Source organism: Melitaea cinxia, chromosome 18 (assembly GCF_905220565.1).
Source record: "Melitaea cinxia chromosome 18, ilMelCinx1.1, whole genome shotgun sequence".
Classification (NCBI taxonomy): Eukaryota; Metazoa; Arthropoda; class Insecta; order Lepidoptera; family Nymphalidae; genus Melitaea; species Melitaea cinxia.
In genome coordinates this window covers 980313-995031 of record NC_059411.1, presented here as the reverse complement: position 1 = coordinate 995031, position 14719 = coordinate 980313, and the positions used below count along the sequence as shown (strand labels likewise).

Genomic DNA, 14719 nt, shown 5'->3' with positions numbered 1-14719 from the left:
CAGCCCTGTGTCTAATGCCTTCTCTTCTTCGGTATGCTTCATATCAATTCGATAGCCATTCGCTTCAGCTGAAAACTATTCATAGAATACCGTAGACACGCCTGCAATTCTAGAATTATTCATTACAAGCATTACTGGCCTATTCCCAAAAACCATCTCTATGTCAATAACCCGCTTGAAGGTTTGCCAGCGAGCGGCACTCGGTTCTGTATCATTAGGGTCACCATATCGGTTACGGTTGTAATGGGTTCTCATAGATTACTAAGAAACCATTTATGGAACACGTCACGTAATATGGGGTCCTTTCACATTCAAAAACTTACTGACAATGCAGGTCACCTGTTTTGTCAGAATGATGTTGACCTACTGTACTCGGTCTTATACCAATTTTTTTTAAATAAAAATCTACTATTATAGGTACATCAAAAATATCCCTATTAATATTATAAATGTGAATGTGAGTTTATTTGTTACGCTTTCACGTGAAAACTACTTAACTGATCATCGTGAAACTTTGTACACATATTCTTGGAGGTATTAGAAGTAACATGGGATACATTTTAAAAAAAAATCCAATGCGAGCTAAGCCCCGGGTAAAAAGCTAGTACTTAATAAAATCTTAAACAATTATAAACTCTAAGTACAGCACAAAGGTCTTATATTTAGATAGGCATTTCTGCCAGACATGTAATGCTACTAAAATACCAACAAATATCATCCATCAAATTAATACGTATTATTAGGTATAATTTAAAATCTCGTCAGATCACACTCAAATTTAAAATGAATACGAAAAGGACCAGCTTTGGAATTAAAAAAAAAAAAAAATCAGATCGGTACATCCAGTCAAACGTAATGGAATAACACACGTAAACCAAGATTTTATTTCATAGGAATCAAGGCCGTACTTATCCGTGTCTAGTCTATATTTCATAAAGATCTGGCAACCCTGATGTGTATGGAAAACTAATAGCAGGTGCTCGGAAAGTGAACGTGGACGTGATGCAAAACGATTTGCGATGCGTTGTTGTACATACTTCAAACGTACACAAATATATTTTGATCAAGTCTATTTAATATAATTTTGTTTTCGTAAATGCGTCTTTGAAATTTGAGTTCTTTGGTTCATTTTAAATCGGCGCGATACGATTCCGTCTGTTACCTCCCACTGCTGGGCATATGCTCTTTTCTCGAAGGATTGTATCTTAATCCACCACGCTGCGCCACTGCGGTTTGGGGATTAATTATTTGCATAAATCAAATCGATTGTTTGCAGTGGGATACTTACTTTTAACAATTGTCTCAACCGTCTGTCTGTCACAAATTGTGTCACTTGACAAATCAATTTACTTGTATAAAAAACAATTTAAATCTATATATTTCAAAGTGTCTTTTGTTAGTTTAACTCTACCGATAATTTAAAATGTAAATTCTGTTGAGAATTTCCAGCAAGTAACTTAACAAGGTCATAGCTTCTGGAATGAGTTGTTGTGCGAGGGTAGGATGTACAAAGCGCGATGCTTCTTGAATAACGTGCGTAAGTGTCAATAAGCTACGGTAACCGCTTACCATCAGTCGGGCCATACGCTTCTTGACCACTATAAAGGAATTAAATATACTCTTTTAAAAACTATAAGTACATAATTTAATAATAATAATAATTTAAGTTAAATATCCCACATGAAACCCATGCAATTATTCAAATTAATATTTTTAGTAAAACTATTTCTAATGTATGTCGTTTACGTATGTTTGTTATATTTATTTATAGCTCGGAGATGTTTTGAATCATTGGTCCTAGTCGCGGTCTGACGTCATGTACATCTGACACTAATTAATTGTTACTTACAATACGTGTGCGAATAATTCGCACTAAATAAGTAAAAAAAAAAATACCGACCGTGAATCATGTTGACGGTGTTTCGAAATTAAAGCCGTTAATAATTAATTAATTTACAAAAACAAAAGCAATAATAAAATTTTTAATTGTGGATGCCGGTAGAGCAAACAATTATCTATACAATGATATATAATTTATGTGGATTAATTGTGAGGTTTTTTTCTGAAAAGGGAGGCAAATATCTTAACTTTAGCGTATTAATATATATGATTTTCTTCTAATTATGCTATTTACTTTTACACACGCCATTAGATCTGGTATATAGGTATGTTATTAATATTTTATCTATTATAATGAATCGAATTTTTATTTCAATCAATCAATCATTACAGCCTATACAGTCCACTGCTGGACATAGGCCTCCACAAGTTTACGCCAAAAATAACGTGAACTCATGTGTTTTGCCCATAGTCACCACGCTGGGCAGGCGGGTTGGTGACCGCAGTACTGGCTTTGTCGCACCAAAGACGCTGCTGCCCGTCTTCGGCCTGTGTATTTCAAAGCCAGCAGTTGGATGGTTATCCCGCCATCGGTCGGCTTTTTAAGTTCCAAGGTGGTAGCGGAAATGTGTTATCCCTTAGTCGCCTCTTACGACACCCACGGGAAGAGAGGGGGTGGCTATATTCTTTAGTACCGTAGCCACACAGTACAGTAATTTTTATTTATTATCACTATAATTATATATAGTGATTTCACACATGAGTTCACGCATTTTTGGCGCGAACTTGTGGAGGCCTGTGTCCAGCATTGGACTGCAATAGGCTGGAATGATGATGATGATGATGATGATGATGATGATGATGATGATGATGATGATTTGATTTTTTACATGCCCGACGTTTTGGATACCTCCCGTCACATAGAGTCCTCCCGTGACCATGGTCGTAAAACTATAGTCATAAACAAATCAACTTTTATCTTGTACGTTGTTTTCAAATCAGGTTTTCTTCGAGCGATTTAGAATCAAAACTCGATCGTCATTGACCTTATCGTACATTTAGCATACTCGTGTGAGATGTTCGTAAAGGTTCATTGACAGCGGTGTTTGACCGGTTGCCTTCACCTCACGAGGCTATGGATATACTGACCAAGAGATATTGTTTTACCGAATGTCACATTATTTTAAACTAGCGACCCGCCCCGGCTTCGCACGGGTGCAATGCTGATACTAAATATACCATAGAATGTATTTATAGTGTGAAGCTAGCTTATAGCATGGTTATTAACATAATAACAAATCGTCGGAGTCAATTTTTGATATGATATTCAAAAAAAATGTTTAGAATTCCTAATGTGTGGGTAACACAAAAATAAAATCGTAGATATAACAACATTCAAATATTTGTCGGTAGATTACACGTTGTTACAGAATGCGTTGAAGAAATAAAGATTCACTGCTCGTTCTCCGTAGGTGATAGCGTGATAATATGTATCCTATATGTTGACCCGACTTCATAATAATATTCGTGCCAAATTTGAAGTAAATCCATGCAGTACTTTTTGAGTTTATCCAGGACATACATACAGACAAACAGACCAAAATTCTAAAAACTATATTTTTGGCTTCGGTATCGATTGTAGATCACGCCCCAAGTATTCTTTAAAAAAAATATTCAATGTACAGTTTTGACTTTCCTACCATTTTATTATTTACATTATCGTACTAGCTGATCAGACTTTGTCCTGTTCGTTAGAACTATATATCGAACGCGTGAAGATGAAATAATCGTATATATTTACAGAAGTTTTCCAATTTTTTACGTAAAACTTCTTTACGCACGCTTGACTTGGGGAGTGAGCTGGTGAATGCGTGACGAGAGCGTTACGAAAAGTGTGATCGGGTGAGGCAAACGGAAGTTAAGACGGAGATACAAGTTATTGAAGATAGAAAGTGAGAGAGTTACGTTTCGTAAGTTTTATCAGAGTCGTGTGGTCTAAAGTATACACTCGTTTTTTTTCTACACGTGTACCCTAAATTCTACTGAATTCCTCAAAAATGGTTTGACTTTGATAAATTCTTTGCCTTTTGTTACGCTTCAGCCTGTAATATCCCACTACTGGGCATAGGTCTCTTTCCCCATGTAGGAGAAGGATCAGAGCCTAATCCACCACGCTGCTCCAATCCGGGTTGGTGGATATATTCCCTACCATGAGTAACGATCGCTATCAGGTGTACGTCATAACAACCGGAACCGACGGCTTAACGTGCTCTCAGAGGCACAGTGGGGAGACCCACAAGGACTGCACAAACACCCAGACCACGGCAAACACAACACAAACACAAGCCTTTTTTGGCCAATGCATAATATCTAAACTCTATAGCAGACGCTGCAGTTTGGTTGCTACACTCACTCACTCACTTTAGCCTATTACAGTCCTATGCTGGACATAGGCCTCCACAAGTTTGTGCCTAAAATGGAGTGAACTCATGTGTTGGTTGCTACAACAGTTTTAATATTCTTTCGGACAGGACAGTCAGGTTCGCTAGTGTTAGTAAAGGAATTTGTACCGTGTGTCATTTGTCAAGCTCGTATCTCAAATGAAACGTCAACGCAGGAAGCGTTTCATTTTTGTCGGTTACAGCGTCTTAGGACAGGATGTTACAAATTACGAACGCGGCGCTAAGATGTTGTATAATACAACTTGTATTATTTAGAAGATTAAACAGACTTTTATTGTAATTGGTAAAAAGGCAGGTTTTAAACGCTCTCGAAATTAGAACGACACATATTATATTTAGTATACTACACACACAACACATAAGTTCACGCATTTTTGGCGCGAAGTTGTGGAGGCCTATGTCCAGCAGTGGACTGCAATAGGCGGGAATGATGATGATGATGATGATGATGATGCGTATACACACATAATAATTTAATTATGATACGAAACCTGCGGTTTCACCCACGTTAATTTATGAAAAAACTAGCTGACCCGGCGATCTTCGTATCGCCTAACAGTGACTTTTAAGTATTATCACAAATCTTTTGTATGGGAGTATAGAAAAGTGTCGTTTTTAGACTTTTTCAGGAAATTTAAATTTTTTTTTTTTTTTTTAATTTTTCTCTCCGTAAGAACCATCCTCGTACTTCAAGGAATATTTAAAAAAAAGAATTAGCGAAATCGGTCCAATCGTTCTCGAGTTTTGCGCTTAGCAACACATTCAGCGACTCATTTTTATATTATAGATAGGTACTAAACTATTATATAGTCTATAGCCTTCCTCGATAAATGGGCTATATAATACTGAAAGAATTTTTCAAATCAGACCAATAGTTCCTGATCCTGAGATTAGCGCGGTCAAGCAAATAAACTAACTTAAGCTTTATAATATTAGTATAGATTCTTTAGATTATTTTCAAAATTATTTGATTTTCAATATTTTAAAAGTCGTATCTATGAATGCTGTGGATTAAACTCTGATGCTTTTCCTACATTGGGAAAGAGGTCTATGCCCAGCAGTGGGATATTACAGGCTGAAGCGAATCTATGAATGCCGTATTAGTAGTATTTAGCGCATCAATTTGTAACGCTACAGCCTGTAATATTCCACTACTGGGCATATGCCTCTTTCCCCATGTAGGTGAAGGATCAGAGCTTAATCCACCACGCTGCTCCAATGCGGGTTCATCAATTTGTAACGAATCATGATTATTGGGTAATTGTTGTTCTTGTATGCTCTGTTGACGTCGGATAAGCAGAAAGGATCTTGACGAAAGACGGGTAGATAGTTTATAGTCTGGAATGGTGTAAACCTTGTGTATCATTTCCAGATGAATTAAGTCGCGGGAAATAGCTTGTAAAAACAGGAAGGGGAAGATTACTATGTGGATGAAAATTATAATATATTAGAAAAATAAAGTAGATTGACAAAAAATTTCTTGCCAGGCTATATTTAATACAGGCAGCGGCAGTGGCAGGTGTAAACAGGTATATCAATATATCAATATATATAGTACTAATATATATTGTTCTAGTTACTTTCACCCACATGTTTAATAAATAATTCGTACATCAAAATGAGCGATGTTTTATTGCGAATACGATGACATAGGGTTGTCTACTAAAAGCATGCTTTGAATGGCGGTTGCCGAATGTAATATAGTCTGGCCAGGAATTTTCCAACCAACCCTGTCGCGATTAGTTTTTAATATACTAAAGTAGATAATAAAATTATTTTTATCCATTAAGCAGACGAGTGAAGATCATGTCTAGTTCGGATCTTAGACTATAATTACTTCGCTAAATTTAAACATAAACTGGAAAACGCTGTGGTCATTAACACGTTATTTATATCATACAACTATTTCAACATTTTACGATGGTATTAATCGTAGTTTGTTGAACCCATTACTATTACCCTCTGTCGCTATTGTCTCGTAATAAAAAAAAAATAAAAAAATGGTATTTAAAAAAAAGTTTTAGAGCGAAATGTACAATTTTTTTTTTTTTTTTTTAAGTATGTGCCTTATAAGTCAAGCTATATGAGAACACTTATAAGTTCTATGTTCAAAAATGGTCATAGTAACGAATGTGTAATAAAAATACATAACATAAAATCTCCTGTTATAAAGTCGGTTAAGACAATACTAATAATTTCAACCTTGCCATCGAACTCCGCTTAAAATCTTTGATATTTCGCTCGAGGACGACGTAACTATTTGAGTTCTGTTTTGTAAACATATTCAGTCAGTTGTAAGTCTTATTTCTATTAGAATAAATATTAAAATGCCTTGTATGTTCTGTGAATCTTGATTGATTTACAATGACTTTTCATATACGATATTTTTTTATTTTTATTTTATTTATGTTTATTAGGAAGACATACAGTTTGATATACATTAAAAAATTAAATTTAAATGACATACATTTACCAGTTAAGTCTTCACATAATAATAGCACAAATAATAGCAATTAGTACATTAATAAAAAAGCATACTAATTTCAACTCTAAGGGTCTAAACTTAGATATATATTTTCTTATACCAAATTAAAATGCCAATAAAATATGATTGAAAACAAAAAAAAATGAGAACAAAAAAAGTGACAGAATTCTAACAATATCAGATATTAAGATTACAATTAAAATTAATTAAAATTAAAATATCATCGAGAAATGATATACGTATCAATTATTTATACGATTTTAGTATTTATATCAATAGATATAAATTTTGAAATGGCATTTTGTAATAAATATTTGAGTGGACTTTGCTGATGTATATGTAACTTACATCGACAAGTAATACAACGTAGTCGAAAAAATAATCAAAAAAATACGAGTTATTAGGGATAACTCAAAAAGTACTTGTCAGATTTAGTTACAATTTAAATCGGTCCACACCACAAGCACCAGCTTTCGGTTTAAAAAAAGAATCATCAAAATCGCTACACCCAGTAAAAAGTTTAGAAAGAAAACATGTGATGTGGTAACAAACGTACAAAAAAAAACATACAGACGAATTGAATATCCTTTTTGAAGTCTGTTAAAAATATTGATTCGTCGCTGTCATTTAGCTCAGCCCCTTGATCAATTAAAACGTTAATTTAGTGTATTATAACGTCGTTTAATTTATGTAGAAAAAGCTAGGTCTGACAAAAAAGAAATACGAAGATTTATATCATTTTAACGTATGCATATTAATAGGGATCGGATAGAGTACTATTGTTATAATTTTGTAATATAAAGTTATAATTAATTGGGATAATATATTACATTACAGCCTATACAGTCCACTGCTGGACATAGGCCTCCACAAGTTCGCGCCAAAAATAACGTGAACTCATGTGTTTTACCCATAGTCACCACGCTGGGCAGGCGGGTTGGTGACCGCAGGGCTGGCTTTGTCGCACCGAAGACGCTGCTGTCCGTCTTCGGCCTGTGTGTTTCAAAGCCAGCAGTTGGATGGTTATCCCGCCACCGGTCGGCTTTTTAAGTTCCAAGGTGGTAGCGGAACCGTGTTATCCCTCAGTCGCCTCTTACGACACCCACGGGAAGAGAAGGGGTGGCCATATTCTTTAGTACCGTAGCCACACAGTACATATATTATAATATATATTATTTATATATATACTCGTATATATAAACGCATGTATATAATATGCGATTATGTAAACTGTTACCTAATACTATATTATAATCACTTAGTTGCGTTTTATAAAGTCATTACTTTTTCTCCGTTAGTCCAGTGTACATAGAGAAACATTGAAACTCCAAAAATACTATCACTTTTTTTATACAAATCAGTCGGCAAACAAGCGTACGGCTCACCTGATGGTAAGCGATTACCGTAGCTTACGGCCGTCTGCAACACCTACCAGAAGCATCACAAGCGGGATGCCGACCCTACCCCCCATTCCCCCCAGAATCTCTGGTCACCTTACTTACCAGGAACACAACACTGCTTGAAAACAATATTATTTGGTTGTGATCTTCTGTAAGGTCGAGGTACTACCCCAGTCGGGCTGCTCCATATTTTGAGCAGGAAATTTCCTGCTGTGCCCTAACTCAGTTGTTACTTAAAGAATATTATGCACTTAGTTAAAAAAAAAAATCAATTGAAAGTAAATAAATGCTTAATTTAATATTGCACATATGAATTTAATGTTTGTAATCCTATATTTTTTAAAGCTTTACCTGTCCGTCGAAGAAGGTTAAATGAATGTCTGACTCTTAGCTTAGTTGTAACGATACCACGTGACCTTACTATCGAACGTCGAATAAACGTTGATTTAAAGACGATTAGTGCAATAGTAGTCGAGCAATTTGAAGTCGCACTGGTGGTCCTATTATTAGTTAAATGAACATTATTATCTTACTAGCCCGTCTGCGCAGATTGTATTGACCTCGCTTTCTCCCCGGATTTTGTGGGTTCTATTCCCGAGCCGATTCTAAGTGATCATAAAACAAATAGCTAATTCAGTCGCCTTTTGCATATAACTCTCAAGCATTTAAGTAATATTGGGAAGAGACGATCGTGTGTGTATGTGAAAGATATAATTTATTTATTTATTATTATTTTTTGACATTGTAAACTTGTTTGAAATACAAGTTTTTAAACTTTCAAGATCATTATCAACACTCGCTATTATACCTAGCAGCCATTTTTATTTTGATACTTCCGATATTTTGATAATAACAAAAAGTTTTATTTTGGTGTATGACCTCCTTTTGACACTTAAAGGGAACTAAGAAAAGTTTCCATGTTAGATCTGAGCTTTAAGCTTCTTTCTTGCAGCTTAATTTTTTATGTGTGATCGAATTTCTTGATTAAATGCAGAGGAAGTCTGAATTTTGATAAAAACGGAGATAAGTAAAAAGTGCCGTATATTCCCAAAGATTAAGACAATTTTTTTTTCGCTCCGTCAGAATTGCAAAAAGTGTGTATAGGATCTGTATACCGCTTAAGTTTTTGTCGCGGCGTCAAATGTCAATAATATTTTTTTTATTGTTGCAGAAAAAATATATAATGACATCGTTATTTATAGAAAAATTTCCGCAAGAAAAGTTATTATCAGTTGTTGTTCTATTTTATAATAATGGAAAATACTCTTTTTTTCGCTGAAAGAGCGATCTCGTCCAGACAACTTTTGGATATCACGAAACAGAAACTGCGGTTAGGAAGTGAACAATTAATTGTTGTGCGAATATATGGCAATAAAGTACATATAGATAATATTTAATACTTTAAGATAACACATTCTATAATTTTATGGTCAATTCGTAACTCTTTTTTGGAGTTCTTTCATGCATTTCCTTATTTCTTCTAATATTTCCACCCACTCTTCTTACTCACCTTTCTCTAACTGGGACTGTCCGTATCCGGCCGACTGGGTTGTGTCCATATCCGGCAGTTTTATGTTTTTGTATTGAATTTGTGTACCATCCAATTTTTATTGATTTTGAAAGAAAATATTGTTATTACAGGAAACGAAGTTGTCGGCAAGCTTAGTTTGCAAATCACAAACAAAAGACGTAGTAAGTTATATGTATCGATGTGGTGCTTCGAGCTTTTCATTTAGAATATTCTTGAAATAATATTATTGTGCTTTTAGTGTTAAAATTGTGACTAAAAGCTTATTAAGTTGACTATTTGATGTTTCTATTCAGCTTTAGAATTCTACACTAACACTTGAAACTAGACTGAAAATATATTCAATAGTTTTTTTTTTCATGCTTACTCTGAACTTTCACTTAAAATTTTAATGCGCACTTTCTTATTGATAAAAACACTTAGGGCCTGTTTCACCAGTTGTCGATAGCGCTATTTGACGGATAAGGGTATCCAACAGATTTTTTTTTGTTTATTATTCTTTTTTACCATGGAATTCCACTCTATTTATGAGATATATGTATTCGCAAAAATGAGTCTCTTTTAGATTTCTTGTAGTTCAATTAGTTGAGGTGAAACAAGTCCTAATGGTCTATTCTATCTCCTGATGCTAAAGTTTAATCGTAACTTATATTCACGATAACCGCAATCCACAATCGGTGAAGCGGACCCCTAAACAGTTTTCTATGAAGCGAACTAATTTAACTGGAATTAGTTTTAAAACTGTTATTTTAAACCCAGTCTGAGGGTATATACGAAGAAAAGTCGACAGACAGAATATATTTATTCTGTGAATACTGACACATACGATTCAGCTTGTAACATCCCACTGCTGGGCATATACCTCTTTCCCCATGTACGATAAGCTATACTAACATAGCTACACAAATGTAGCCTATAAATATAGATGTATAGACATCTATATGTATACAAATAAATAAAATTGGAGTGTCTGTTTGTAATATTAAAATAGCCGCTTTTTACTAAGTTCATATGGATGTATACACGTCACATACCAAAATAACATTTTTTACAATTTTTGTCTGTCTGTCTGTTTGTTCCGGCTAATCTCTGAAACGACTGGACCGATTTTGACGGGATTTTCACTGGCAGATAGCTGATGTAATACGGAGTAACGTAGGCTTTTATTTTAGAAAATTATTTAATTTATAACTCTGCGAACTAAACAATAATTTTTCGTTAAATTCCACGCGTATGAAGTCGCGGGCACAGCTAATGTGTCAATATTATTCAAATATAAGATGTAGTTTTACGTCTACATTCAAGTACCTACAAGCGAATATAAATGACGTCAAACGATGAATGTTATTTAAGACATTACAGAACACAGTATCGTCTGATCCGGTTCGCGATATCGGTCAGTGATATAAGCAATATATCAAAACGGTTTTATATGTATTTCAATTTGTCTATATTTAAAAAGCTATATAATAATACGCTTCAGCTTGTAATATCCCACTGCTGGGTAGAGGGCTCTTTCCCCATGTAGAAGAAGGATCAGAGGGTAAGGCTTTAGGTTAAGAACCGATACGACGATAAGAACCGAATTATCTAAGCTCAAAATTTGACCGTTTATCGACATTATTTCGTTACAAAAAAAAAATAACCCTAATGTATCTAACTTCAAAATTACGGTTCTTAATCTAAAGCCTAGCCGATCAGAGCTTAATCCACCACGCTGCTCCAATGCTGGTTGGCGGATATATTCCCTACTATGAGTAACGATCGCTATCAGGTGTACATGATAACAACCGGGACCGACGGCTTAACGTGCTCTCCTAAGCCACGGCAAACACCTGTATGGCCAATACAAATGTTTGTCATGTGCGGGGATCGAACCCGCAACCGCCAAGCGCAACAGGTACAATCCATGGCTGTAACCGTTGCGCCAACGCGGCGATTGTATCGTATACTATTCTTTATCGTCAAGGCTGCAGTGTTTAAATTCCCATGCAAAATAATCTTCACGTATAAACGCGTTTCTCTCATGTTTCTGTGAATAAAACTCGCACGAGGCACTCGGATCCCAATTTACTGACACTCGGATCTTAATCGAGTAAGCTGTTGTTATAGAAAAAAATTTTAAATTATTTTTGACAGAGGTTTAAAATACCAATTACCTCTCAGAACATTTTAAACTTTTTTATTTGATTACAAGAGTATTCTAGTTAGGAATTACTCGCCCATCCGTAATGGAGCGAATTAACCTTTGAGCGCAAAGTGGTTTAAAACGCGTACCTTGCAAGATAATAGAGTTAATAATATTATTCTGTTCGCTCGCAAACAAACAAAAAATAACCGACTCGAATTTACATCGAGAAGTAATACAACGTAGATACTTGAATAAATAGACATGTAAATACGCATTATTAGGAATAACTCAAAAGGTAATCGTCAGATCTCAATAAACTGTGTATGTTAAAAGAAAAATATATATATATATATAATCACTTCAGTCTATCGCAGTCCACTATTGGACACAGGTCTCCCCAAGTTCGGCGCCAGACATTGTAACCCGAACTTGTGTATATAAATGGGACCACACAAGACCAGTTCTCGTTCAAAAAAAGAATCATCAAAATCGCTACACCTAGTAAAAAGTTAAACACCAAACGTATACTGTAGTAACAAACAAACGCACAAAATAATAATCATGATATACTTTTTTAAAATCCTTGTATTGTGCCCTTCAATTTGATATCCATATTGTAGTATTCGAGAAAAAAATTTTTTTTTCATTAACTATAATGGCTTCGCGCAGCCGCCATGTTTGATTTTTTTTAATGTCACCTATCTAAGAACACTTGGGCAGCTAAGACGAACCTAACGATACCTCAATTATGTAAATCCGTTCAGTGGTTCTGGAAATATGAGGTAGTAAAGAATATTACATACATACAAGATACGCGCGAAAAACATAACCCTTCCTTGGCAGTCGGGTAAAAAAACACACACAGACGAATTGAACCTTCTTTTTGATGTCGGTTCAAATAGTGATCCGTCGCTGTCATTTATTAATTTCGCCCCTTGACCAATTAAAACGTCGTAAATGCAGTAACGACGTTTTAATTGGTCAATGTTTGACGACGCGTTAGCTCAGCGGTAATAGCACTGGCTGTTGCGCTGGCGGTCGCGGGTTCGATTCCCGCTCACGACAGTCATGTGTATCGACCATATAGATGTTAGTCGTGGTCTGGGCGTTGTCTTTGTGTATTGTATGTGTTTCCGGACCCCCGACACTGGACAAAATCCTACTGGGGGATCTCTAGAGTGTAAAGCGTTTATTAATTTATTATAATCAAAATCGATACATTAAAAGCTACTTTAAAAATACACTCGGGTTGAGAACCTCCTCCTTTTTTCAAGTCGCTTAATTAACCGACTTCCAAAAAAGGAGGAGGTTCTCAATTCGACTGTATTTTTTTTATGTATGTTACATCAGAACTTTTGACCGGGTGGACCGATTTAGACATTTTTTTTTAATCGAAAGGTGGTGTGTGTCAATTGGTCCCATTTAAATTTATTTGAGATCTAACAACTACTTTTCGAGTTATATCTAATAATGCGGTTTTACTTGACGCTTTTTTCGTCGACCGACGTTGTATTATACCGCATAACTTTCTACTGAATGTACCGATTTTGATAATTCTTTTTTTGTTGGAAAGGGGATATCCCTAATTTGGTACCATGATAAGGAAACCAGGATTTGATGACGGAATCCTAGAGAAATCGAGGGAAACTCGAAAATCCGAAATAACGTTTTACTGGGGGTACCGATTTTGATAATTTTTGATTTAATCGAAAGCCGATGTTTATCATGTGGTCACATATAAATTTTATCGAGATCTGATAACTATTTTTTGAGTAATCTTTGATAACGCGTAGTTACTTGACTATTTTTTCGTTGATCTACGTTGTATTACATGTCGATGTAATTGAAGTCGGTTTTTTTTCGTTTGTCTGCAAACACAATTATTAGTAATACATAGTTTCGCATCAAATAGTATCGCTCTCTGTTGCTCATTCAAGTAGATCGAACTCACCTCACAAGGAAACCTCACGTCACGTTATACAACTTTCACTCAGTTTTATTTGCTCAGTGAACTCTCAACTTTGTTATCACCTTTTTAAAATATTTGCAATTTTTACTGGCTCGTAGGGGTGTAGGCTGCAGTGACCACGCTTTCTGGTCCAAGGATTGTGGGTTCGATTCTTGCCCCGAGTCTGAATCTGAGTGAAAATTATATCAGCTGAGTGATACATGAAGCATACGTGAAGTTGCCTGCCTTAGGAAGAAACGACCTTGTGTGTGTGTGATCAATGATCAATCAAAGCAAACAATGATTTATAAGTTATATTAAAAAAAAAAAAAATTAAAAATCGATTAATATAAATTGATACATAATAAAGACAAAATCGAAATTTCGATATATATTCGAATAGGCTTCAGAAGCAACATAGCAATAACAAAAAAAAACGTAATTTGATTTAACTCAATCAATGAATCAAAACTCTGATTCAAGAACACTGAAATAGACGAAGGTCGTTCGTTCGATACAAGTTGTAAAATCGAATTGTAAATGTTGAGTCTTGAACGAAGCTCACGCCGGAAGTTACTGCGGATGTAAAAGTTTGTAAACAGTTATAATCGATGAGGATGAGAGGAATTTGAAAGCACGCATTCGTAAATATAGTTAGTAGATTTTTTATGAGTGCCATAAATTTTTAAGTCTAGGGAAAATTCGGATAAAAAAACATTATAGAGTTTATTTGACGACGCGTTGGCGCAGCCGGTCACAGTACTGACTGTTGCGCTACGGTCGCAGGGTCGATCTCCGCTCACGACGGATATTTGTTTTGGCCATATAGATGTTTCTCGTGGTCTGTGCGTTTGTGTATTGTGTGTTTCCGGACCCCCGACACAGGGGATAATCCTACTGTGGGCCGATGAGTGTGATGCGTTTTT

At 35.3% G+C, this 14719-nt stretch overlaps 1 protein-coding gene across 1 annotated transcript in view; it reads left to right on the top strand.

Annotated features, from left to right (window-relative positions):
- LOC123662364 (atlastin-like) overlaps positions 1 to 14719 on the top strand; it is a 55979-nt gene that overhangs the window by 17564 nt on the left and 23696 nt on the right. The window contains exon 2 of the mRNA XM_045597211.1: positions 9828 to 9878. Within this exon, the coding sequence (XP_045453167.1) occupies positions 9828 to 9878 (51 nt within the window). The remainder of the gene's footprint in view (positions 1 to 9827; positions 9879 to 14719) is intronic.